This window comes from Cyprinodon variegatus, unplaced genomic scaffold, assembly GCF_000732505.1.
Source record: "Cyprinodon variegatus isolate N-32 unplaced genomic scaffold, C_variegatus-1.0 Scaffold180, whole genome shotgun sequence".
NCBI classification, from domain to species: Eukaryota; Metazoa; Chordata; class Actinopteri; order Cyprinodontiformes; family Cyprinodontidae; genus Cyprinodon; species Cyprinodon variegatus.
Window position 1 is genome coordinate 87,145 of NW_015150633.1, and position 27,546 is coordinate 114,690.

A 27,546-nucleotide genomic window follows, 5' to 3' on the forward strand; every position below is an offset into this window, starting at 1 on the left:
CATCCATCCATCCATCCATCCATCCATCCATCCATCCATCCATCCATCCATCCATCCATCCATCCATCCATCAAAATGATCTAATTGATAAAAAAAAGGGGCATATGGTATTAAGAATGAAATGAAAAAAAGCCATATAGTGGATAAAAGACAGGTAAAACACATGACAAATGGTTAAAAAAAATATACACAGCAGTGGTGGGAAAAAGCAAGGAAGGAAGGAAGGAAGGAAGGAAGGAAGGAAGGAAGGAAGGAAGGACTAGTTTAACAGTTTAAAAAGAATAACATATCTGAATATATTCACTCTGAAAAAATGTGGAATCTTCACACAAAGTATAAAAGAACTCTACAAGTAAATATATAATGAGCTTAAAAGAAATTGTCAGAGGAATAACTACACTTGTGTTTGTAGGTAGTGACATGTAGATATTAGGAGAAGCGATTTGTGCAATACTGAATCCCATCCTGTACGAAGCTGCACTTTGTAGCACTCACCCTCTGCAGGGGGAAACGCAGCGCACCATCTGTTCTTCAATCCCTACTAACAAACAACAGACAAACTGAAACAGCAGAGACCAGCAGACACAGGCAGTGCCTCTTCCTACACCAGCAAAGAATTGTGGGAAGCAGGACGCCTGCTGAATGAAACACAAGTAAGCTAAATATGAGATGAAAGTGTTCATCAACTGCCTGAATTTGATCAAAATCGCTGGGTGACTACATAAAGATAAATAATGCAAATTGAGACAGACAATACAAAGGAGCTGTCTGTAAAGAGTAGGACTCTATGGTGAAAAGATTGAACCCATGTGGATAGACCGGACAACAAGGGGAAAAGGAATGAAGAAATGATGAAGATAGAATTTAACAAGGAAACAGGAAAGAAATCTAGCACATCTAAGGTATGGTCACCAAAAGCACAGACCATACAGTACTTGCCATGAACAAGTAAAGAAAAAAGGGGATAAAACAACGAAGATGGACATATTAGGATATAAAATCCATATTAATCTAACCCCCCCCCGAAATAAAAACCCTCTCCCAGTTGGAACATTATAGACTTTCAAAGACTAAAACATTTTTTAAATATATAAAAAGTAATAAAGTAACATGCAGTATGTGAAACCACACCCAGTAAAAAGCATATAGCTTGGTGATGCATGCAATCAGTAAAAGAAAAGATGTTGAGTGAAAGAAAACATTTAAAAGTACCATAGAACATGTGAGACAGGGTTAAGCTTGCCCTCTAGTGTTCGTTTCTCTATCCTAACAAAACAACACTGAGCACAGTTATTATGAGAGAGTAAGAACAATAGGTTATTTTAGACAGAGAAACAAGGCAGGCAGGCAGGCAGGCAGGGAGGAAGGAAGGAAGGAAGGAAGGAAGGAAGGAAGGAAGGAAGATAGGAAGGAAGATAGATCCACTAACAAGACCTTATTTTGCCGTTGTGTATTTCTGGCTGCCAATTTGATTAAATACTGAGTTTAGATTTAACACTGAAGGGCCTCAAGGCAAACATACAGAAAGCTTTCACATTGAACCTGTTTTGGACTTTGAGAAACATTAAGTTATTTAATGACAATGAGAATGGAAAGAGATGGTGCAAAATTAATGTGACTCAACTGCCTCCGTGATAAAGTTTAATGGACCAACAACCTCGTTAGAAAACCCTGAAGTTTAATTGAACAAACACCAGCATTAAATGCACCGTATATCACCCTGTCAACATAAAGTTTGATCAGTGCCAGCGCAGAGAAATACCTGCAGTGCTCTTTTTATCTATGCCACTCTTTTTAGGGGTTTCAAAAGCTCAAGGTTCTAAATAAGAAATTTCTGCCATAACCTTATTCTTGGTCATAAATGTTGCAATGCTATTTCAATTTAAACACAAGGCATTCTGTAGTTAAATTGGACAATTTAAAATCATGACTACAAACTCAAAATCCTGCAAATTTGTTTCTTACTGGACTGAATAAAATGTGTGTTTTAAAAGCTCTTAGAAACATGAACTTAGTAATTAGTGTTATCACTTTAAATGGAAAATAAGAAAAACAGCCCTGAACTTGGAAAGCAACAGGACATCTCCATTCATATTTTCTTTTAGATATCCAACAGCTAACCTACTATAAACCTTCATCCTCACCATGTATTTTATTTTTCAACGAACTGCAGTTGTATGGTCTTAAAAATAGCTGAGGTTATTTCTATTCAGCTGATTTGCTGATATGGCAATGCATGGCAATACCATCCATCCATCCATCCATCCATCCATCCATCCATCCATCCATCCATTGGGAGTGTGGCCTTGGGGGAGTGGTGGCCGAGTACTTCGGGCATTGTGCTTGGAGCCTAGAGGTTCTGAGTTCAAGCCCCACACCCACAGACTTACACACTGGCTCCTTAAGCAAGACCCTGAACCCCTCACTGCTCCCCCAGTGCCGCATAACGGGAGCCCACTGCTTCCCAAGGAGATGGGTTAAAAGCAGAGAGTTCATTTTATTGCTCTTTACTTGTGACAGTATAATGAAAATAAAAAAAAACCGAAAAAAAAAAAAAAACATCCATCCTCAGCAACACCGTCTCTGCTGTGAATAACACTGCATATTTAGAAACTACCATTTCTCTGAAATTGAGGTAGCTTTATTCACAGAGACTTTACTTCCATTGCTTATCAGGGAGCATCACAAGACAAATGACTAAGAACACAAACACTCTTCCTGAGGAGTATGTCGAACCCACCCAAACAGTATGCAGAGTGAGGACGAGCTGCAAGACAACTCTGCCACTGTGGAGATTTATACTAAATGCATTTTTAATAGAAAAAAATGTGAATTATCTTGTAAAAAGTCTGAAGTTAAAATTTGCTGCAGCTGTAAGGCACTCTCAGATATTACTACTCTAAAGCAAAGCTTAATCCTAATACAAATATATATCAGCCATATCAGACATATCTAGCTCTTTCTTGTAACCTCTTATGATGTTTGACATGACATAGATAAAAGTTTAGACACCATCTGAACAAGTTATCTATTCATAGTTTCTTTCATGAACAGAACAAATTGCTTGTCTTAGACATACTACCTCTACACAACTATAACACATATTTGCTGCTATTTGAAGCTCTTCATCCCGTGGCTTTCTTGCAATGTGTCCTACTTTGTTTTACACTAGACAGTTTGTTCCACACTAGAGATAGTTGGTTGACACTGAACAGGACAGGAGGGTTATGACCTACAATACAGTTCAGTACAGTACGGTCTGTAGACCTGAACTATAGAACACAGACTCGATAAGCATCTGCCCTTTACAGTAGAAGTGGAATAGATTCATTATGTTTGGATACACAACTTCTCTCTTATCTGCTTCTGATGCAGGCTTATATAAAAATGCAAAGCCTCATCTTACTAGAAGTAAAAACCAACTTTTGGATTACTACAATTTCAATGTATTTGTATTTTTTTAACACTTAAACCAAGGCACAAAAAGGGATAAGCAAACTACAGCAGGAAATCCGCTTGGGGATTTAAATGTACCACCAAGCCTGTTTGTGTAGTTTCTTGTGGTGTTTGTATGATTACACAACGGACATGTTTTTTTTTTTTTTTTTGTAAAACCTTTAGGATTAATGCTTTTGGTTGTACTGTAGGCCAGTTGCAACCCTGGCAGAAAAATGGAAAAAAAAGAGTTAAGGTAAAAAATATAACTGGATAATTTTCACATTAACAAATGTAATTTCTTAAGAAGGCTTATTTGTCAAAATCTCTCTATAAAAAATCAACAGTTGGTCCCTGACATATGCCCGGGACTAAACCATAGTGTGAGACTATACCTAATGGTAACTTATATTTATATTAAAGATCAACCATTGGGTCATCATTTAGAAAAAAAAGACTCCCTTGGTAACATTGCAAGTTGTCATGCTCCCCCAAAAACAATAAAATATCTGCTTATCAGAATATAATGACATCATATAATTACATCAGTCATGTGGACTCTTGTTTTGTAGCCCAGAAAATATAGGGATCACGAATGGCCATTTTTTTAAAATAGACACCAAATGCAAATAATACCGATATTTTTACTTAAAGAGGTCAGCCTACTCAAATTGCTCATGAGCTTTTTCCCTTCTGTCAGTAATAAATTGATAGCTGACCTGCAAATCCTGTACATTTCATCTATAATTGACTTCTTTGCTGGCATTCAAGTACAATTCCTGCATTCTTAGATAGAAATATGTCTGCAGTAAAAGATTTTCGATAATTTAATTATCAGGCAATGGAAAGTGGTTCTGCTGCACCTGACAGTTTGAAAGGATGGATGTTCAGATATAACTCTTTGTCTGCGCCTTCATTTTCATAATTAATCTTTTATATATATATATATATATATATATATATATATATATATATATATGGTGGGCATAGATTAGGAATTATTCTAAATAAACATTTTTTATTTGAATTATGTCAAAGGCAAAATCACACCTAATTTTGTCTTTTTAAGATTTTGACAAAGTTATAAATACTATTCTTGGTCATTTATTACTGTGCTTTTGCTGCAAAAAATAGTGTCCCACTTTCGATTATAAATGTCCCACTTTAACAATATAGTGTCTCCAAAATTCTGACACACACATCACCTCGATCACCTTTTCATATTTCCCGGCTTTCTCCTCAGTGTGCTGGTCCTGTATTCTCCTCATGATAGTTTGCCTCACAGGTATCTTGTAAGATGGGTCACCTGTGGCTATCCACTGAGCGAGGAGATTAGTTAGCTTGTAGCTGCATCATTGTCAGAATATCACGTTCCATTTGGTAATTTCAGTAGGTCTACACTGGTTGGAAGACTGATATATTCTCGCCCCCACATATTCATTCATGCTAAAATATCAAGGTGAAAGTCATCATTAGTATAGGCACAGCTCCCAACCCAACTGTGAGAATTGACTAACAGCGATATTTTTTTATCGCCCGACAAAAGTCTGGGATTAACGCAGCGCATTAACGCCGATAATGGCCCACCACTAATATATATACATATATAAGCAGCAGGGGACAGACAGTCAGACAGACAGACAGAAAGAGAAAAAGAAACAAACAAACAAAAAAACAACAGTATATTATTTTTCTTTAATGTCTCAAAAAGCCCATAAAAAACTAGAAAAAGTCACCATATTCTCATTGAGTAAAATATTTGAGTCTATATATTTACTTTTAAGAGAATAAATTTATAGACGGACATTGTTTAATAAGGAACCCAACTGCAGTTTTGTCCTTTGGCATTAAACACAATATACTACTTATAGATTCTAGTTCATTGCCTATTTGTGACATAAATAATAAATGCAACTGTAATAAATTTCTTCTACATTAACCAAAAACATGGGATTTTCCAGTGTAGGTAATGTACCATCCCTCCATTCATACAGCTGCTGCGTTTTGCAATAATTCACAGTTTGATGTCTTCTCTTTAAAATCATCTCCCATTTCACAATAGGTGATTAGAATGCTTTTAAACTTATGAGGGAGCCTTTCTCAGCTTCATCCTATATTGAATATTTTGAGCATAAGCAGCAGGTTTTACTTTTATGGAGTTGCATATGAATTGTTAAACAGTTATGAACACTTTCCCAAATATTTTGAATCCATACACGAGGAAAATGTGGATCATTTAAAAGATACTACTAATGTATATCTTTGGGTAGCTAATTTTGCTTTAAGCAAACTCTGATCACAGTCTTCACAGAGACCATATATGTAAATATTCTTAATAGAAAAAATAAAACTAACATACCATTTTTTCCTATCAAGGGCAAAACATGCAGACATTAAGCTCCCCAGGCAACCTTCTAAAGTAGCAGGTGTTGTGTTATGGCACCCATTTAGTATCTTAAGAGCTTGTTTTAAAATCCCTCTCTTTTTGTGGGGACATTCTAGACTTAGTCCTAAAGCGTTTTATCGATGGTGCAAATGGCTGCTTTTTATATATGCCAGTTCCTGACAAGTTTTCTTTATGGAGTTGTGTTTTGACATTTTCTGTCTAACATCTAACCCTGCAGTTCAATGCTGCTTTTCTTCCTTTTTCCAAAAGCAAGTCAAGTCAAATCTTTTTCACTCTGCACTTATGTTGAAATACCGCCCAGCTCAGAACCTCCAGCCCTCCAATGCTGAGAGCTAGACTTTGCAAGATCCAAAAACCAAGAAAAGCTAAGAGAGCAATTTGCTGCTTACATCTTACATGTGACAGCCCAAAAAACACAGAAGTAAGCCTGTTCGGACTTAAAGTTGCATTTCATTAATATACCCACCAGGTTCTCAATTCATGCTATGGTGAATTAAGTGGAAGCGGGTGATCAACTGACATTTTCCCAGTAATACAGAGTGTCTGCAATCACCCCAGGCTAAAATATATTCAGTTAATTTATCTTTCAAGACTTATAGTTCAAACTATTACTGATATAATAGGCTGTATATGTTTTTTTAAACACATAATAAATCGCCAAATCAGCTGCAGAGTATCTCTACATAATAAGGGGATGTAAGGCCAAATGGGACTTTCAGAATCGTTTGTCACAAAGTATCTCAACCTCTTCTAAAAGCTGATAGTAAACATTAGTCACTTTCATTTGTTTTCATCACCTCCTCACAGATAGATTGCCCATCTGAGCAGCCATTTGAATAGTCACTGTGGTATAGTATGCAACTAATGGCATAAGTATAATAAAGGCACCACATCATTTATCACCTTAGAACCGTTTTTTATGAGTCAATTAACCGAGTCAATATGCTGCAGCATTTATTACCCATATAATATTAAAGGAAGATTAATTTTGTTCAATTTGGACACCTTTATCAGGTTGATACCAAGTTAAAGGCAGCTTGATGAGAAATAAGGATGATAGATTGATTCAGTAGCAGTGAAAGGACACAACATCAGTTTGGAATGGTGTGAACATTTGGTTGGCGGTAAAGGAAGTTAAATCTAAAGCTTAAGAACAGCCTGCAACACAAAGTAGCAAAAAAAGAAAAAAAAAATTAGACCAGGATGCAGAGAACGTATTAGTATGCATGCTTTCATTCCTTTTTTAAACTGCCTTTCTCAGTTCCCAGGGACTCTCCACTGCTGTCTGATCTTCAGCACCATCACCAATCCCGCTAGATCATTTTACGAGGTCTTTTTTTCCCCTGTTTCATCCTAAAAATGCCATGTCGGTGACAGCGATGTTGTATGGGGAAGAGACACCTAAAATCTTTCTTTGAGAAACTCATGAAACTGTTGTGACAATGGATCTTCCTCTGCTGCCTGGCAATGCACAGGACGTATACCCCGCCAAGGGGATGTTTTTGAAAGATATGACTTGTTTAAAGATCCAAAGAGGGCAAAAGGTTGTTTTGTTTTTTTTTGGAAGGGAAAAAAACAAAAACTCTAAAAAAAAAAAAAAAATATGGCAGGTTACAGAAATATATAAACATACCGAGTGACAGGAAGAATGGAGGATTTGTCTCAGAGTCATTCTGTATGTTTTGGCATTTGGTGCAGTTGATCCAGAATAACCTGTTCCCCATTCCCTATATAACTTATATATATATATATATATATATATATATATATATATATATATATATATATATATATATATATATATAAGTTTGGAACATATAATGACTACAGAATAGAAAAGGCAGACCAAAATTAAATGAAAAGAAAATTGTAATTATTTTGCGAATATTGTACGATGAAGAGCCGTTAACCAGGTTTTTACAATTGGCTGATAAATTCCTACATTCAAATTAACTCGAGTAAAATGTTTGGCTTCTCCATCAATCGAGAGAAACCACTGAAAAGTTAACAAGCCTGTTTTCTGCAAAAAAGTGCTATGAAAAAAGACACACAATTCCTGTTTATGTACAAATTAGTCTCCTTTTTTTTTTTTTACATAAACTTACTTAAACCACAATATAAGGTATCTTTTTTAAAAAGAAAAGTGGTTCAGAAAAGCCTTTCTTCTGACTAAAATCTTCAATATAACTATTTTTTCTTAATTTTTTTTTTTTATGTTAGTAAATGAGCTGCCAGAATTTGAATACACCTTTACATTTCTAATTTCTAAAAAGAAAACAAAATGAATCAAAGTAGACACATTGTTGTCAAGGATGATACAAGGAGGCAGAAGTAGAGTTTCTCTCTGGAATTCAACTTTCGTCTCTACTGCCTTGAGCAGGTTAAGCTCCAGGTGGTTCTGACCACCCGAGGGGACTAGCTTATCCAACTCCTGTCTTAATGAAGACTTAATATTCACTTGAAAAATATGTCAGCTGTGAACAAGAGTTTTACAGATGTGTTTGTTGAGGTACAGGTATTTACTTACAGAGAGAAGTGGAATGAGACCAATGAGAGGCACCAGTGCTAATTTGTCTTTTGCAGGAGAAAATGCCTCTAGCCAAACCTGCTGCTGGAGGTCAGTAAGGAAGCTGGTATTGCACTAACAGGTGGAGGTCAATACTCTGAGCTAGGGGAGTTACTGTTGAAAAATGTCTAGTTTAATTGTGTGAAGTCCAAGAATTACTTCACAAACAGGATGCATCCATTCTTCCCTGGAGGGTCAAAAATGTGCAAAAACAAATGTCCCAAACTGAATAAACTCCTAACACTGAACTCTTACCTGCTGAGCTGTTCGCCATGCCCATGCAAACTGCAGGGGTCCATCAAGAGGCCCATAATGTCCCTAAGATTCTTCAACAGCAGTCATTCAAAGTATTTCATGAGCAGATATCAGGGCAACAGGGTCAAGTCATTAGGCTCACGGATTCTCTGGTGTCCAATCTCCAGAGACTTGTAAATAATCTGAGTGAACCTGTCAGTCGGTCAGCACAGATTCTCATGCTTTAGTTGGAAACACTGTGAGCTTTCCTGGTGTTCTGACACTAACAGCACCTCAGAGGTCGAGGGGCTAAGGAAAGGAGGTTGGGTGGCGCATGTCAAGTTTTTGTGAAAGAGTAACATGAGGACAGGCTGGTATGAAGAGTGAAAGACTGCTTTTCAAAATTACAGAAGTGGAAGCAGTTAATATTGCCAGATGGGAGTTATATTATCTAATGTTTTTCAGACCATTCCAAGGTTACAACGCAAGTGACATGGCACCAACTGTAAAATGGCCTACGAAGAAAGACAAGCCATTGGCTAAATTGGTAGCTCAGCAGGTTAAGAGACGGGAAGACTGACATTAAATAACAAGTTCATGACTGCAATGACCCTTTAGCGGGGAGTGTTGGCCTAACGGTTAGAGCAGTGCGCTTGTACTCTGAGAAGGTTGCAAGTAGCCAGTTGGATCCCCACAGATGCACCCTGGGTCCCTGAACAACACCTTAACCTCCCCGGGTGCTGCACAGTGACAGCTAACTGCTCCCCAAGGGGATGGGTTAAATGCAGAGAGTTAATTTCTCCATGAGATGAAAAAAGTTCAATTTCTATCCTTTTCTTTCTTGAAAGCACAGCTCTCACCAAGTCAGGATAGTTTTGATACCGCCACAGTGAGGCACAACATTACTTGAGGCATTCGGCTTAATCAGCAAATAATAAGGCTGAGACAGCAGACATTTTAAAGACATTGAAATTATTTCAAAACAACAATAGATAAAAAAAAAAAAACATTAAAGTCCAGCATTCCCATAGACAGACAAGGCAGTCATGCTAGCTATGAATAAAGTGGTATCCACTGCGTCTTGCAGTAACAAAATAAAGTACATAAACAAGAGGGTGAAAATGAAACATAGTTTTAATAAATGTATAATCAGGCTGTGTATCAATATTTAAAGCAAACACATTCCTTTTTAACAGTTTACCTCACACATTCTCAACTGAGCAATGCTACATATTTTTATCATAAACACAAGCAAACAACACTATTATGAGAAAAAAAAGAATTGTTGATTATCTTTGTACATACCACAGACCGGTGCCCCCATTGATAACTGTTTCATTGAGCTGTCCCTGCCATCAGCAGCAGGCTTTTTTCAATCTTACATTTTCAACCAAATTCAGTTTATTTATATAGTGCCAATTAACAGCAATTCATCCAGATTATACAGTCAGATTGGTTCAAGGTTTTATCTAAGGAAAACCAGCTTATTGTATCGACTCATTGACTTGACAGCAATCCCTTACACCAAGCATGCATGTAGCGACAGTGGAGAGGAAAACTCCATTCTAACAGGAAGAAGTTTCTGGATTGTAAGCTCGAAAGGAACTTTTTTGTCTTAGCTTCAAAATGTAGTTTAAGTTTTCTGCCCTGATCTCCTGACTAAGTTTGTTTCAAGGATGCTTATGCCTGTACTGCAGGCCTCTTCTTTGGTGCTGTGCTGCTTCCTCATATGTGAAGTGACACTCATCTTTATACCATGGCCGGAAAAAATTGTTTTATTTTGTAACTTTTTCTAGAAACTCTGTTTCTAAAATCGTGGTAATTTGTAGTGCTATTATAGAAATTTGTGGAGCTTCTAAAGGGCAATAAAAATACTGGGAAGGCCAAAACTTCCTCAACCAAAAGAATCCCAGATAGGTACTTTCTTGTATAACAACTATTGCTACAGAATTAAGGCCAAAGAACAAGAGCTCTTTGTTCTTAATTCAGTAGAAAATCCTTAGTAAAAATAAGAACAAAACCACACTTAGGAGAGTGAAACACAGAACAAAAACAGCAAGTAATTATGCTTCTTACTGTAAGTGGATAACTTTTTCTGACTAAACGGCAATACATTCTTGACAAGAGATGTGATGTATTCTCTCTTCCAGGCATGCTAGGTTAAATTGTGATCTTGCACTAATGGTTTAGGAGCTCTTGTAGCTGGTTCTGCAAATGTTTTGGGACTTTTAATAATTTCTCATTTGTTAATTTGTGAATTATCAAATGTCCTGCAAGGAAGGAAACTTGTTATGTTGCTCTTATGGACTAATTATTGAGGTGGAGGAGATGGAAGATATCAAAAAGTATTTTTTATTTTTCTCATCTACACTATCCATTACATTTATAAAACCAAAAAGCTACATTTAAAACAAAAATTGTGATCACAACATTTATTTTAATAATCTTAAAGAATTTAAGATTTACCTATTTGTATGTGATATTGTCTTATGGTAAAAACAAAGGATTTTTTTGTGTGCATCATCATAAAACTATTTTCCAGTAGAGCAGTGTAAATTATGATCTGAACTATTCCAGTTTGGATAATTGTGCCTCATGCTTTTTATCATTTCCATGATTCTTTTTCTTTAATATTTTAGGTTTATTTTGGTCACATCACATTTTATTTTGCATACTTTAATAGTATCCTTTAAAATTATGGGACAATAAAGGAAAAATGATAACTCTCTTATAATCTATTTGAAGAACAAGTCGATAAGCCCAAAGAAAGCCTTGGCCTTCTTTCCTTCCCTTTTCTGTCTTCCTGTATTCAGCACAGTACCGTAGATGACAGATAACTGCATACTCAGCTTAACAATGGTTTACCTGTGGGGGAGGAACTCTTAAAGCAATCTTGTTTCATTATGCTCCTTGTGCTCCTTGTTTTATCTTTTTTAATCGACATCTACACAATGAATATTTATTTCTATGCATTTTCTTCTTGTACCCTCTGCTGCAGTCATAGACTGCACCAGTGTTGAAGTATTTACAAAAGTATGAATTAAACATCATGGTTTATGTGATAAGCACATGTTTATGTGAAGAAGTGCAAAGAAAAAAAACGAATAGTTTTAGTCTGCAGCCTGTTAATGGGTGCCCAGAAATAACTATTTTTCTACCGTAGTACCCATTATGCAAGTCCTTCATGCATTTAACCTGCATAATCCTCCATTAGAGTGGTAGATGAGGATAATGGGGAAAAAGTATAAACAACTTAGCACATTGTAGGTTAAAACTGGACAGACAGTTTTTATGTTAATTTTGGTGATGTAACAAAATTTCCCATAATTACATAACACTGTTGTTCCCGAATCAATTCCAGCAAATGCTCCTGCACATCCAAAGACATGTTCACTGTTAAAGCACTGGTGAAAAAAAGAAAATTAAAAAACATGTAAAGTGTATTACATCTTTTATTTAAAAAGAGACTTTGGCTTCTACCCATACATTAGTCTCTTTTTCTCATAAGAAATCAATCAACAGACACCAAAAAGGACTAACCAACGTGGTTGAAAGCAGATCTACTTATTAAATACTCTCATGGGCAAAACATCTGAAGTTTCTCTTTCTTTTGATATTACCCTGGTTTCTTTCTTTAAGTTAAACTGCTAAGAGAGCGTCTGAGCCAAATAGCATTAGGTGTGAGAAGCGATCAGTCACAGTTTCGATGACACCCATATCAGCACTCTACACCCAGGCTACCATTACGATGACTCACAAACAAGCCACACTGAGACTTTAATAAGCAGTTAATTACTCCTGTCTTGACCTGCCGTTAAAATAAGCCAATGTTTCTGTTATCCGTGCAAAACTAAATTAGCGCATGCACCCCCTCTTAATGGCCTTAATTAGTTGTAAAAGGAGCTTATTCTCCATTTAAGTGGATGAGGAGTCGATACTGTAATATGGTCCCAATATGCTAGGCTCCAAGTCTATCTCCTTGAGAAGGTGGTGTCAAGAGCGTATCTCACCAGTAGCAGCAGAAAGCAGATAAACCCACTCTGTGATAAAGAAGAAATTACATAAAGGGAGCACTCACTCACTGCTGATATATAAACAAAAAAAAAAAAACATAATTAGTTTGATGATTAACTGACAGAGGGATCGTTACTGTAAGGCTGTTTCAGTGGTAGTTACATAATGTGGAAAAAGTCTCCACAGGAGATGGGATATAACGAGGGCCCATTATCAGAAAAAAAGGAAGTCATCTTCTAGTCAATAAAAAGGAAAACATATACTTAAGATCCCAGAAATAGAAGAGTGAAAGTAAAGGGGAAGAGACTACAATGAATTAGATTTTTTTGTTATTAGCAGAGCATATAAGAAAACAAAACAGTTTTAGGTTTTTTAATGTGTTTACACAAAAGCCAACAACATTAAAACACTGGTAAATTTGGTGAGCGGAAATTATCCCTCCAAGTTAGACCCTGGTCATGTCACTTTACTCCAAAAATGAATGAATGAATGAATTAATTAACTGTAACATTCTTAATCAGATTAAAAAATCCCAGGCATAATGCTGGGGGTCCCAACAAAACCCTGCAAACCTGATTTTCAGAGGGGTGCCACTTTGCTTTGGCTTTAGATTCTCACAAAAAGAATGTTGCTCTTGCGTTCTCTAACACCACCTACTTTTTCCTCTCAGTCATTAACAGTTTCAGTGACTTTAACAGTTTAAAAGCCAGGTCTCCCTCGAAAAAGAGATTTATCTCAAGTGACTTCCTGGTAAAATAAAGGTTAAATAAAAAAAATAAATAAAAAAAAAGACGGATGCATAATGAACTGCTAATAAAACAAGCCTAGAAATCCTGTGACAGTACAGCAAAGAGAGTTTCAGTTATATTCCTTATGACAAACTCTGAAAATCCAGTCCATATTTATAAACCACAAACACACACATTTCAAAACCCATCAATGAAACTATTTGAAAATAAGTGCAAACGAAGCAAAAAATGTTCTGCTAAATTTGAATGTTGTTCTGGATTAATCCTCAAAATTGCTGTCTTTTACACTTAAACTCTGCATGTTAACACAAGATGGAAGGAAAGTAGTGAATCTCCATTTTGTAAAATATTAATGTAGGTGTAGAGTGGGCATTCGTCTCGTCTCTTATTCCCATCTGTAATAAAGTTTCCAGTCTCTTGTCCTTCTATTTCCGGCCAAATGCTTTGTGCGGATAGTAGGGATGTGCTGTGATCTCATAGTAGAAAGACCTAATGGCTGTTTATACTTCCTTATGCATGGTACTTAAGGTTCTGAATCAGCATCTCTCCATTACTACACAAAGTATGGATACAACTGACGGGAAATGCAGTGATACTTCTAATAAATCAAAATCATTCCCTTCCACAGTTCTTCCAGTAAGGGCACAGTCAACCAAGCAATACCTACATATTTTCATTTAAAACTAGCTGTTAGGGTAGCATTTTATGAATTGCTGCTATCCTATCAAGAGTCAGTCTGAAAAAAAATAAAATAAAAAAAAAATAATGAAATGTTAACACTGTCTGGCATTTCAATCTCTTGCAATTATGTTTTTTTTTTTTTAGTTTGTCTCTTATTAGATACCAACAACAAGCTGCTTCCTATAGATGTTTGGAAAAAAATTTTTTTTCTTAAGGGTAGAAATTTATGGTAGCATTCACAAATGCTACCATACATCAGCAACTGTGTAGATACCAACCCAGAACTCCTTGTAACATCATAGAACTTACAGGAATTACTTCATTAATTTTGTGAAACTGATTTTAAATAAGGAAAGGAAATATCTGTGAAAACGACTGATTGACACACAACAAATTAATGCAAAGAATGGCATTCTGGAAGGCAATTCATCCATCTTCGCAAACTTTGCATCTTCAGTTAGCGTTAGGGAGAGAGGTGGGCTACACCCTGTACAGGTCTCCAGTCTGCTGCAGGGCAATCCAGACACCCACGCTCACACCTAAGGACTGTGTATTTGGACTGTGGGAGGATGCCGGAGTACCTGGAGGGAACCCCAGCATGCAGGGGAGAACCGGATTTGAGCCCAAAACCTTCAAGGCAACAGTGCTAGAAACTGTACCACTGTGCATGTGCATACATTCTTCTTTAAAATCTGAATTATTTATTTTAATTCAAAGAGCATGATTTGCATACAGTAGGACTAACAAATTACAGCATAAGCAACTAAGGTAATTGTGGAACACTTTCTTGAGCAATAACTGAACAATATTACCGCCACCAATTCTGAAATCATGTAGAGCAATTCAGCATTTTTCAGAGAGATTTTATGTTTCCAGCACACCTGTTTAGATTTTTAAGTGGGCAAAAGCAAACATGAAAATGACCCTCCTTTTACAGTCATTTCGCGTAATGTATTTCCTCCAGCGACTGCAATTTGCTATCAAAAAAATCAATGGCATAAATCATCCTTTGCTCACCTGCGCAAGACATTTGACAGAAGGTCATTTCAGTTGGACTACATCTACTTGAAAGCAACCCATGAATGGCAAGTTGTATGGTAATGGTGCTCTTGGAACATGTGCAGGAAAACAAACTGGTGAGTTTGGAAACAACACATCCATCATGAAGCTGATTACATTTTGGAGCCTAATGATCTGCTTCTGATGTGCAATTTATGTTTCCTATGTGTCAATGGATACCTTCACTCCAAGCAGTAAAATTTCAGCTAGGTAAGGGGGGGGGGGTTTGATAAATGTTACCACTCTTTGGCTATTGGTTGATTGATCTGTTTGTAATAGAATAAGGTGAAGATGCGAAAGATAATAATAGGCCCCTTTTGGAAAGTTTCATATGTGGGCTAAAACCTTACACATGAGTGTGACATTTATTCTATCAATGGAAACTCTGGAAGGCACCTTTGAAAGACATGTTGCTGACCAAGGAGTCAGTCAGATTTTCTTAAGTATGGCTTTCTGTTTAATGGGCATTAAGCAATGTGACAGATACTTCTATTGTGTTGTGATCTTAGCTTATTCTAAGTATTGTTCTAATTATGCATTTTAGGGACTTAAAAATGTGGAGAGAAATGTAAAGTAATTTCCCATAATTCATTTAATTTCCTAGTGAAACATAAACCTTTCACCATTCCTGAATTGTTCAGCCGCTAAGCCACATGTAAGTAAACACACAACAGTGGATTTCGACAGTAGGTTTATGTTTACTTTTAAAAGTGTGCAGATGTTGTGTTAGTTCAACTTACATGTGCTTTTATGAGCGAAGAAGAAAAAAGAAAGAAAGAGTGCGACATCTGCTCACAGTGGGTTCAATTGACAATTGTTCTAGTGACTCCTTGTAAATGCCAGGTGAAAAATACTTAACAGCTAGGCACAAACTCAATATGCTAATGCCTTTCAGCATGGCTACATAATAGAAGAAAACATGACCTAACGATTAACATGGCAGAATTGCTAAACCACAAGAAATCTCCATAATACTGATTAGTTTGAATACAAGTTTGTAGTTGTGTAGTAAATTACTAAATGATGTCAGAAAAATTAACCTTGACTTATTGAGATCAAGTTAAATTGCATTAAGTTTGAGGAGTCACGTGGCAGTTGTTACTCCATCAATTACTTAATTAAAGTGCCAGGTGAAAATTTCAGGCTTTGATTTATGCTAACAGAGGAAATGTTGACCTATCAACACTCATTATCCAGACGAATGGAAGGGATAAACTTTAGTAGAAAGATAGAAAATGGGAAAGCAGAAAATGACAGACTGCAAATAAAAACTGCATCAAGAAACTATTGTTGCAATAGCCAGTTTTATTGCTTGTTAGCAATTTCCACTCCCACAAGAATCTTTTTGTCGAGGGCCTATGATGGCACACTGGGACTGAATTGACTTCAGACTATTTTGTTTTTCATACAGATATCATCGAGTCCCCCTCAGCATAATTTGTTTACAGCTCAGAAAGGAAGAGTTGGCAGTGCTCATTTCGCTCCCTGGGATAATTGCTGTGATGACGGGCTTGGCTCAAAACATGAACAGGCATGAGAACAAGCATGTAAAATCTGCAGGAGTAAAAAAAAAAACATCATTCCTAGAGAGACCTCAGATTATGGGGTGTGAAGAGTAAGTCAAATGAATTCACATCAGTTTTACATTCCTTTACCAGTTATCACTTAAAAAACAACCTTAAAACTACTGTTTATCACTTTTATGTCACAGGGTTTTTTTTCAAATATCAAAGCTTATTTTCTATTTTCAAACTGGATTATTTACTTTATTATACTCAAAATGAATGGGTGTAGCTATTAAATTAATCTTGGTGTTCTCTTTCCAGGTGTTTCTTGCCCTTTAAACTCAGAGTTAAGGTACAAATCTACCTCTTCTAAGGAGTCTTTGTAAAGCCTGCCATTTAATAAATTTTGCGCATGTTAACCATGCAAAATGCTTTGGTACTACTTACTCTGTTTGTCAAAGCCTATCTATATACGGGGAGTGAAATTGAAAAAGAAACAAAGGTACATATCGTTGATCAACCTTTAGCTTTGCATCAATATTTTGGAGCTACAAGAAGAAAGTGTTTGACAGGGTATAATAATGAATAAACAAACTTTTTGAGAAACCAATTTCCTTTTAACTATTCCTAATATGTTGCTTAATTTACTGAAAAACTGGCTAAATATAGAATATAATATATATAAGAGAAACCCTGTGCCCCTGCAATCCCTTAACTAACTGGAATGAGGTAGAACACAAAGTATTACTGTAGATCCCCTAATACTGATTTAATGTAGTACGCTTTTACAGCACTTTAAAGTTGCTATGTTTTCTACTTTTTACCAATGACAGACTCACAATATTTTGTCGAAAAAGAAAATCTGGACCAATCCATTAGGAAGCAGAAAAAACATAAATTCACACTCTTCTGTCAAATTTTGAAAAAGACAAAAGAAAAAACAATAATGGAGGAAAATGAACTCATATCAGACACTACTTTATCATCTCATCCACTCAGGATGTGACGCGTTTGGATGGAACTCTAGTCCACATAATCTTTAAGCCATGCATAACATATGGTCGATGTGAAAGCCATTGTGGGCTAAGTGGCTAAAGTCCATTCCTCCCTCTTTCCTGCCAGCCTCCAGATCCGTAATGAATCCCCTCACATTACCATCCCACTATCTTCCCAGCCCTCCCTACTGCCTTTCCTGGGCTCAGGGGATTGCAGATATCATTATAATGGAAATCCTGGCAGGCCAGTTGCGGTCACATTTAATTTGCCATGGCTTGATATCTACACAAGATAATCAGCATTTACACCTGAGAGTGATGGCAGAAACAGCACCAAGGTGTTTCGTTGGTAAAACGGTAATAGAATTATAAAAAGACGATTGAACAACACATTGTAAGCTGAGTTGAACAGAATTTGGGGAGAGCAATATATAGAATGTGAAAGAATACGCATTTGTGCTCAGTCTACAGGGATAAAGGGCACCAAAGATGGAGAAAATCGCCAGATTTGTATTTGAATAAAAATCACATACTTTTAGCCCCTATATTACTTAGAGCAAAACCTACTGTGTTTCACCTGGACACAAGATTTACCTGCCAGCTAAAAAGGGAGTGAGTTTGTTTTGTGTGATCAGGTATGTCAGTTATATGTAGATAAATTGTTATTGTAAAGTAAAGGTTAAAGGCTGAACCTACTCTATGAGAAAAGTGGAATTTTCATTGGTTCCTCTGTTATGCTTGTACGTTTACAGTTTTACTTCACCATAGTTGTTGCAGGATTTTGTCTTCCCTGCTGTTAAAATCCTTTAACTACCATTTGCTCAAGAGTGCATTCATTTGTGCATGGTGAAATATGTTAGGCAATGACAACATGTACACAGCTGCTAGAAAATGCATATTAATTTCCCTTACTGAGTTTTTATATACAGATCTTTACTTAGATTTTATCCCCAAAATCCTAATAATCTGGCATTATCAAAAGATTGCATGAATGTCTTGCTTCTATAGACAGAACAAAGCCTGGAAATATGGCTCTAAGAAGTTTTCCTTTTGTACAGTGAAAAAATAAATAAATAAAAGGGTTACTTTTATACAAAAAGGGTTATTTACAGCTAAAATATGAGAGAGGGAAGGAGCAGAATTAAAAGGCATACTGAGCTTAATCCATTTTTGGCTTTGTATTTAGCCAAATTAACCCCAAACATTTAAAATGTAGTTCTATTAATGCAGTTGTGATGATAATTAGAAATTTAAACTCACTTATATAAGTAATTTCTCTTTCCATTACTTGATAATTATCTTCTAACCTTGTTTTACTCTAACATTGCAGACATTCTGGATCAGCTAGCTATTTCATCTGAATGGCAGTGCAGCCTGCACAAGGAAGAGCCAGGTTGACTTATAAGGCTGACAATGTATCCATTCACACATCTAATTTAAGAGCGTCTTCTGCTCTGCCTAATTAACAATTTACTAGGCCATCAGTCACGCCCCACTGTGGTATAATCAGCGTTACCGATGTAGCTATTTGCACACCTCCACATCTGCAACAAGATTAGAAATGACATTCAACTTTTAAGGATGCACAAATAAAAAAGAGGGCACTGCTTCAAGGATTCTCAGAGAGTAACCATGAAAGGACAGGCTGAACTGAAAGATGTTCCCTCTGCTGCAGGATAAGATGACTTGTGTTTGACAAATTAACCACCTCTGGTGGTGCGTGTTAGAAGTTCACACCATATAATGTCTCTGCCATGTTAAAGCTATCAGGAAAGCTTCACTCACTCAGATGGATGTCCTTGTCTTTATATTAGAGGCTTATTTAACTTCCAACTTAATAGAGTCAGGATCCTTTTTTTCCCCTATTCATTGTTTTGGTCAAAGCTACTAGATGGCTTTAGCTACTCTGCATGCACAGCTACCTTTAAAGGATTAGGATCCAGCAGATTTGATATGAATATAAAAATAAATACCCCCCAGTGAATCCATTTGCATTATCCTAAAATTGCATGGGGCTAATTCTATATGCGCCTGTTAAACGACCTACTCCAGGATGAGAGTTTACATTTATTTTCCTTTAATCATATTAGCTACCAAGTGTGGGGTGTACGTGTTTGTGTGAATATTGAGGGTGGGGGGTGCAGCCTCTACTCGGTTGGTTGTCTCTCCAAATTTTCAAACAGCACAACAATAACCCACAGAGAGGATTATGTCTGGCTCTCTGGGCCAATAGCATATTCCTTTTTCGACAGCTTTATATTTCGCCCCTCAGCTTCTTGTGTATAAACAAATGATATTTTGCCCGTTTATCCACTTAGTTCCTCTGTTTGCTGATTAGGTTCTGAAAAAACAGGATCTCTTAAAGTGGTGGGTTCCAAGGATATCTGAGGATATGTATATCTGTTTCTGAGGATATGTATTTGCCTAAATATCTGTAATTGTACTGTGAGTATTACTTGAAGGATCCGCCCAATTAAAGGAGCGCTAAAAGAATCTCATCAAGAAGCAGGTAATATAGCTGATACACTGTTGGATAGCTTGCAGTAGTCTGTCACTGGAACTAAGGCCTTAATACCCCATAGCTTTACAGCACATATTGACCTCTTTATCCTATAACCACCAAGAAATCAATGGGAAGATGGATACAACCAGTAATAAAAGCTAAAATAATTCTTACTTTTCTTGCTTGCTTGTCCTGACTCTGGATATACAGTATATACACACCACATGTTTCATGTAAATTAAATGTGTTGCTTATCTTAAGTTCCCATTAGATGGTGTTCCATAAAAAGATGTGCTATTTTTAAGTAGTAGTGTAGCAGAACAGGACTGCTTATTTCTGTATCTACAGTATATGTAGCCTGCCAACTCTTTATTTGTAGCTTGGATTGCCAGTAACAATTATATATAAACCACACAAATAAAATGTTCAGAACAATTGTGTTAGGAAAGCTTGTACACATCCAACTTTTGTTCTTTGAAACATGATTCCATCACTTTTATAAGTGATACTGAAGGATTGCTCTTTGAATAGATGCAAGCATGCAAAAAAACTAAGACATAGCCATTTCTATTTATTCATCTATTTATTTTAGGGTGCTAGGAGTGCTAGACGTATAGCTTCCATGTATAGTACCCATGAAAGCAGCTGGCAACACTGCACTCTGCAAACTCAAAGAGTCTCCCATTGTATTTTGGTATCTGATAGCAGACCACTTTGGACAAGCATGCTGAAAAATTATAAGGTAACTTGGATACTCGGATCGGATATCTGCTTGGATATTCCCTTTTTTTTACATCATCCACAGCAATACAGTTACAGCCACCTAGTGGCTTCAATTGTATGATTGCAACTCCGATTACCTCATTGCATAGAACACACACAGCAGCAAGTGATGGTTTATATCTGTGTTAATTTCTTACCTTTTTTTTAACGATGCTTATATCAAGCATGATGCCTTTACTCACATGGCAAAGTAGATGATTATTTAATTCAACATTATATCAGATTGATATTGAAGATCGGCAAATATGTGCAGCCCATGTATTTGAAAAAGATTGGTTTGGAAAGACAGAGATTGATGTATCTCTAACGGCAGCACAGGAAGTACCATCTGTTTTATCAGAATCCATTATTTCACCTTAGAAAAAGGAACAAAGCATAAAAGTATAACCTTCTGAGGTATGTTATCATTTTGGTTGGTATTTCATTTGTTACCTAATTGGTTAAAACCAGACTTTGGTAGGAAGGCAATAGGTGTTGCATCACCCAATGAGCTCAGAAGCTTCGGTTGAATGGCCCTCTTTTCCCCCAACGGAATTGATCGTCGTAATCCCCGAAAAAAGTCATCAGTAGAAATAAATTTCCAAGCTACACTTAGTAAATCTGGTTTGCCAGTTAAGTAACCATTGATCTAATAAAAAAAAAAAAAGCATTTACTGTCTTCGTCGTATGCTTCTGAACAGCCCTTGAAGAAAAACTGGATATGGGGAAAATGGCATCATTTAGGACAGGGAGATACAAACCAACTGAAAGGTTATTTCCCAAAAACGTGAAACCACGTGCAAAAATCACATGAAACACAGTACAATAGATTCTTTCTCCTTTCAGGAATCATTTCAAAATAATGTGTGCATATTAAGGTTAAAAGAAATTAAACTTCAACACTGCCTTTCTAGTTACGATTTTTTTTTTCTTCTCAATGTTATGGTTGTTTTAACAAAACCACTTTTAACAATCTTACAATCACAATAAAATACTGACAGGTAGTTGCAAATTGATATTAAATAGTTAAAGATTCTGTTTCTTTTTGTCTGTTTCTTTTATACAACAAACATAACTCTTAAAAGACAGCATCAGACAGATCACCAGGGTCAACGATACCTCCTCAATTATTTCTGACAAGTCTTTGCTCAGATTCAGGCCACTCTAAGGATGCATCTGAATGACTCTTAAGGTAGGATTCCCAGGCAGAAACTTTAGGCTAAGATAGGAGCTCTCTAAGAGGAATCTCTGTAAATATGGGTCCTGATATTTTATGCTGTATTAGCATTAAAATTCTATGACCGCTACAGACTGTCTTTATTTTGCAGAATAGTCCTGTCATTGGTCATATTGGCTTATTGTGAACCACTGCAAAAATTGTTGTAGGCTGCATTCCCAAAGTAGCAGCTAATCTTGCCTCGCCATTGTTGCAGCATTCTGGAGCACACTGATAATAGACACCTTAACAGGAGAACATATTTCTGTCTTTATTTCATTTTACCGCCGGCATCTTCTTCAGACCTCCTCATAACTCACAGAACACTGCACACAAATACACGCATGATCCTGGTATCCCTCCTCCTGTGCTTGTGTAAATATCCATACAACACTAAGATGGATCAATTTTACATTCCCTTTCAAGAGGCTTGAGCTGTCTTTTATCATTGTGAAGTTATGACTTTGTATTTGATCTTACCTAATCCCTGTCATCCAAATCAGTCTCATTCTATTAACAGTTTAATGTCATCTGTGCCCATCCTGTGGTAGTTTATTAAATGGGCAGAAAGTTTTTGTATAAAGGAAAAGAGCTACTAATTTGACAAAAAAAAAAGAAAACAAAAGCTTGTCATTGTGTTGTGGTGTAAGACTCCTAAAGAGAAAGCTTTCAGTTCCACCATAATGGTTTTATCCATTCATTTCCACTTTATTGGCTTTGCTTGGCAGTAGACAGGGAGCAACGGTACCCCTGAGCAACAGCTTTCCCACAGAGGCATTTGATCATATGCTGAGTGGGTAAAAAAGAGTGTAAATTAAAGTCCTTCTTCCCCCTGACACTTTAAACACGACAGGCCATATTTTCTCAGCCAAATCAGGAGCCTGAGAGATGGCTACCAATTATAATTGCATCCAGAATAAAAAAAAAAGGAATCAGACTTAGGTGTGTGTCAGTAGCCTGGCGCTAAATCACAACAACAGCAGTTGGATGATGAAAACTTGCCTAGAGGGTTTAAGGGACCCAGAGCCATTCTTTGCACAGTGATGGGATGTGCACTTGAATTTGCATCAGTCTGTGACACATCAAAGAGAATACACAAGCAGATGTGACTCTTTGATTTTCCTAGTTGTGAGATGCAGTTATTCTGTGGGTCCACAATAATCTGCAGCTTTCTTACCATAATCCTTCAGTTTTAGCCAAGCAATGAACATCGTGAGGAAGATAAAGTGCGCACAGCATGTTGCATAAGCTCTACATATCTATGTGTGTGTGTGAGATAGAGAGAGAGAGAGTTTATATAAGCTTGGGTAGCAATTGGACTTTAATGCAAGTTAATGTACCAAACTACTTGCTATACATGCACGTACATGCACACACCTTTCTATTTTTATTGCTATCAGGATATTGCACTGAGTGCCAATCATTTGAGTAACACCTTGCCAAGCCAACGTCCAGTTTTATACCTCCCAGTCTGCTCTATAGTATGTGAGGTTAATCTTGTCATTTGCGCCTCCTCACTAGGGTTCTGCAGGATCCCTGATTGATGTCTGGGTGCAGCCTTGACTTTGCAAAAACTTTGACTGCCAATGCCAACAGCAACAGTAATACTATGTGATTTAAAGGGTGGGACCAAACACCCAGCCATATAAGATATAAGAGAGAAAGACCACAGTTAGAGGATAAAAACAAACAATGGTGCAGGTCTATGATAGTAGAGGCTGTTCAATGTTGATCTGTTATCCTTTGTTGGAAAAAAAGGCTGTAATCTCGTTTTTTATTTGGTTTGTTGCTCTTCTTCTTCTACTTTAAATAGAATGGTTACAAATCATCCAATTTTTGCCACTAATAAGATGGCAATGAAAACTGCATTTCTCTGAGTGGAAAGATGTATTCAACAGATCCGAAAATAGTTTATTATTCTTATGATTTCAGCATGTTCTTGTTGACAAGGTTTAAAGTCAACACTTAACCTTACCTCTAACTTTAACCCTTTTTCTGAAAGAAATCTATGTTTCATGACATGAAACATATTTAGATTGTAGGTAACTATAGAAAGTTTATAAAAAGGGAACACTAACAAGAGCCTTAAAAAGGAAAACCTCATAAATAGCTTATAATCAATTTGCACCAGTGCCAGTTGTACCCAAAACTTTATACCTATGCATTTGTATTAAATCAATTATTTTTTTAAGATTCATGACTGTAAATATGCAATTTTTTTTCAAATTAATTCAACTGATTGCATAAGAGTATGCTTTTATTCCTAGTAAGAGGTGTTTTTATAATTGAGCTAGCAAAAATAGTTCAAATAATGATTAATGATAAATAATTTCCGCCGAAGGTTTTACAACACCACGTTTCAATTTATTCTGATTCTTCTTTAGACAAGCTGATAGTTTTACAAATTCAATTCAGTTAAATTTAAAAATACCTTATTAATCCCTGAGAGGAATGACAAATCAGAACCTCTGGTCAAAAAAAAAAAAAGATATGCATAAGTTCCTTTATCGTATGTGAGAAGCACAACTACATGTCCTCACTATATAACTTTTAATTGTAGGTTTTCTGGTCTTGATCAAATTGCCCCTTTATCAATTCTACAATAGCAAGGTTTGAAATCTGTAAACATACTACTGTGAATTAAAACTGACATATTTTTATGTTGTAGTGAAGTAAATAGAGGAGTTCTGCAGATAAGTAACAAAAAATGCTTAACTGTAAAAGTGCAAAGTAAAAAGAACATCATATCGTCTTTCATTTTGGTTTCAATCCAATTTTACCTCATTGGTTCCTATAAAATATGTTTAAATATGATCTGACTACAAGAGCTGTAGATTGCCTTTTGTTTTTATAATTTACTGTATTAAAACAACCACACTTCCTTGCAATATTATAAGCCAACTGCAATGACTTTTAAAGTGATGATTTTTATTCATGGTGGCTATGGTCAAACTGCGTCACTTTGTACCAGGAAAGAAAAGTCAACAACCAAAAGCAGCAAAGGTATGAAAGGCGCAGCATTGAATGACCAAGTAGGCAACAACCACGTGAGAATCTCTATCTTTATTAGGATATTAGTCCTATGTTAATTTCAGCAACTGTATCTTTGCTGATCTAACATGATTTACGCTTCAGCCCTAACCCTTAAATCAAAACGTATGTTCCACCACATTAGCTCTAGGCTCTGATCCCAGAAATGCCCATCAGTCTTGAGATGGTAGGCGATTGTGTTGGAAAATGTCCTAAAGATCCTGCATTAACAAATGTGCGCAAACACGCATGCACACAATTACACACACGTAGTTATCTGACAGTAGGTACTGCTTGTCAAGCAGCACTCACCATGCCCATGTTATTATCTCTGCACTGCATTAAACATAAGCTTTTTGCACACAAGGGTATAGGCTTCTGTACAGGCAGGTGCAGGAAGACAAGACAGCCAGGTGCTTCATCCTTCCTCTTCGCTCTCTCCTCCCGCCGTGCGCAACTATATCAGGCGCGCACTAACGCGCGCACGCACACAGAAATACCCTTAGCTTGCCAACAACATGCCCCCCTGCCAGGGAATTAAATTCTTATCCATTTCTGGCGGGAACGGGACGCGTCCGCGCTCTCATTAAAGGATCTCCGCGTTCAGTCCAAAAGCCGCGCGGCCCAGTTTCCCCGTCACTTTGGCGGCACCCCGAGAGGGACGATGCCACAAAAACACTAATTATAAGCCAAGAAGCTGGAGAGGGATGTGGTGTTACTGAGCCGCCAAGCGGTCCATCTGCAGCCTCCATCAAAGGAAGAAAAAAAAAAAAAAAGGGCTGAAACGGAAGCCTGGGTTAAGTTGCGAAATTGGCCACTTTAATCTGCAGCCTCCATCAATGGAAAAAAAGAAGCTGAAACGGAAGCCTCAGTTAAGTTGTGAAATATGTCACAATAAACAGAACAGCATACCGTCTAGCTTATTTGTTTAGTAAAAAAAAACAAACAAACAAAAAAAAAAAACAAGAGGATCATCTGAATTTTAATTAAATTAGTCAAGGTCGTCTGGATCCGCGACTAATATTGACGCATCAGTCATTAAAATAAATATACATCTGGTTGCAATGCTTATTAGAGGTTCTTTTTTCATGGATTGTTTAGGATAAGACATAATAGAAAAAAAGAACAGCTGGTTAATTTATCTACAGTTTTTTTTTTCTCTCTTATTATTTTAACCAGTACGCACAAAAACAACAAACAAACAAACAAAAAACAATCGAGATCCCCTGATTAATGAGAAAACTTATTCAACACTCACCATCAAAAACGACGGTCCTCATGGTTTAGATGGGGGTGAAATCCAAGAACGCTATAAATCCAAGTGGAGCGACTCCCCGTCGTGCGCAGAGATAGAGAAGATATCCGCTATTTAGTGCAATTTGTGGCGTGATTTCAAATCCCAGCAAATAAGGGAAGGATGGGGGGAAACAATCAGCTTTGCACCCTTCAAACTTTAGCCGTAGGTCTTCCCAGGTGGGGAGCCACGTCTCCGCTCGTACCCTGGCTCAGTCATGTGGATGAGAATTTCAGGAAAAAGTCAGCAGTAAACATCCAAATTTAGATCAGCAGACTCGACACCTCCCTGAAAATGTGGGACGATCAGACAGCTCTGGAACAACAACAATAAAAGAAAAAACGAACTCAAAGTGTTAGTTTTGGAGAATCAACAAATAAAGCAGCTCAGGATCCATATTTTCAAATCGAAGAATATATCCTCCTCGAATAATTGTTTGTATTTGCGCTGTATGTTTTCCAAATGCAGAGAGAGGAAAGTGTGCGGCGTGAGAATAGACGACGGCCGCACTGGTGCGCATCAGTGTGCGCTCACCGGGGCGGGGAGGAGAGGAGGGCGGGGCGGCGAGGTGCGTCTGGCGAAGAAAAAAGAGAGACAAGAGATGGGGAGAGCAAATTCAAAGAATAAATCTTTTATGGCTTCGTGTTGCCGTACAAACATATCCCTCCTTTTATTCCAAAAGGAAAGTTTCATTATTAAAAATGGCAAAAAAGGCACACGGTTATTTCCTTCCAGCGATCCATGACACATTAATGGTAGAACTGCAATATTTTGCAGGTACCTGCAGACCTATATATATATCTGTACATACATATATATCTGTACATACATATATATCTGTACATACATATATATGTACTTAACAAAACCCCTGCACCTCTGCCTTTTTGAAGTTTCCGTATAACACCAGCGTAAAAGATCTTCATCCTGTCTCATTAGAAATGTTTAACCTACTCATTAGAAAGAGAGAAAAAAAAAAAACTTGGTCAAACCCATGAGAATTGAGGGTCTCAATCCTGTAGCGTTATCTTTAGGTATTACACGCCCCCTACCGGTGAATATAATAAATATATATTTATTTTTTCTTCCTCAGTAA

The 27,546-nt window shown here is 36.9% G+C and overlaps 1 protein-coding gene across 1 annotated transcript in view; it reads right to left on the minus strand.

The window, feature by feature from the left end:
• Positions 1–26,948, minus strand: part of rtn4r (reticulon 4 receptor) — a 62,303-nt gene extending 35,355 nt beyond the window's left edge. Inside the window, exon 1 of the mRNA XM_015378835.1 lies at positions 26,415–26,948. Within this exon, the coding sequence (XP_015234321.1) occupies positions 26,415–26,436 (22 nt within the window). The 5' untranslated portion in view covers positions 26,437–26,948. The remainder of the gene's footprint in view (positions 1–26,414) is intronic.
• Between the last annotated feature and the right edge of the window lie 598 nt (positions 26,949–27,546).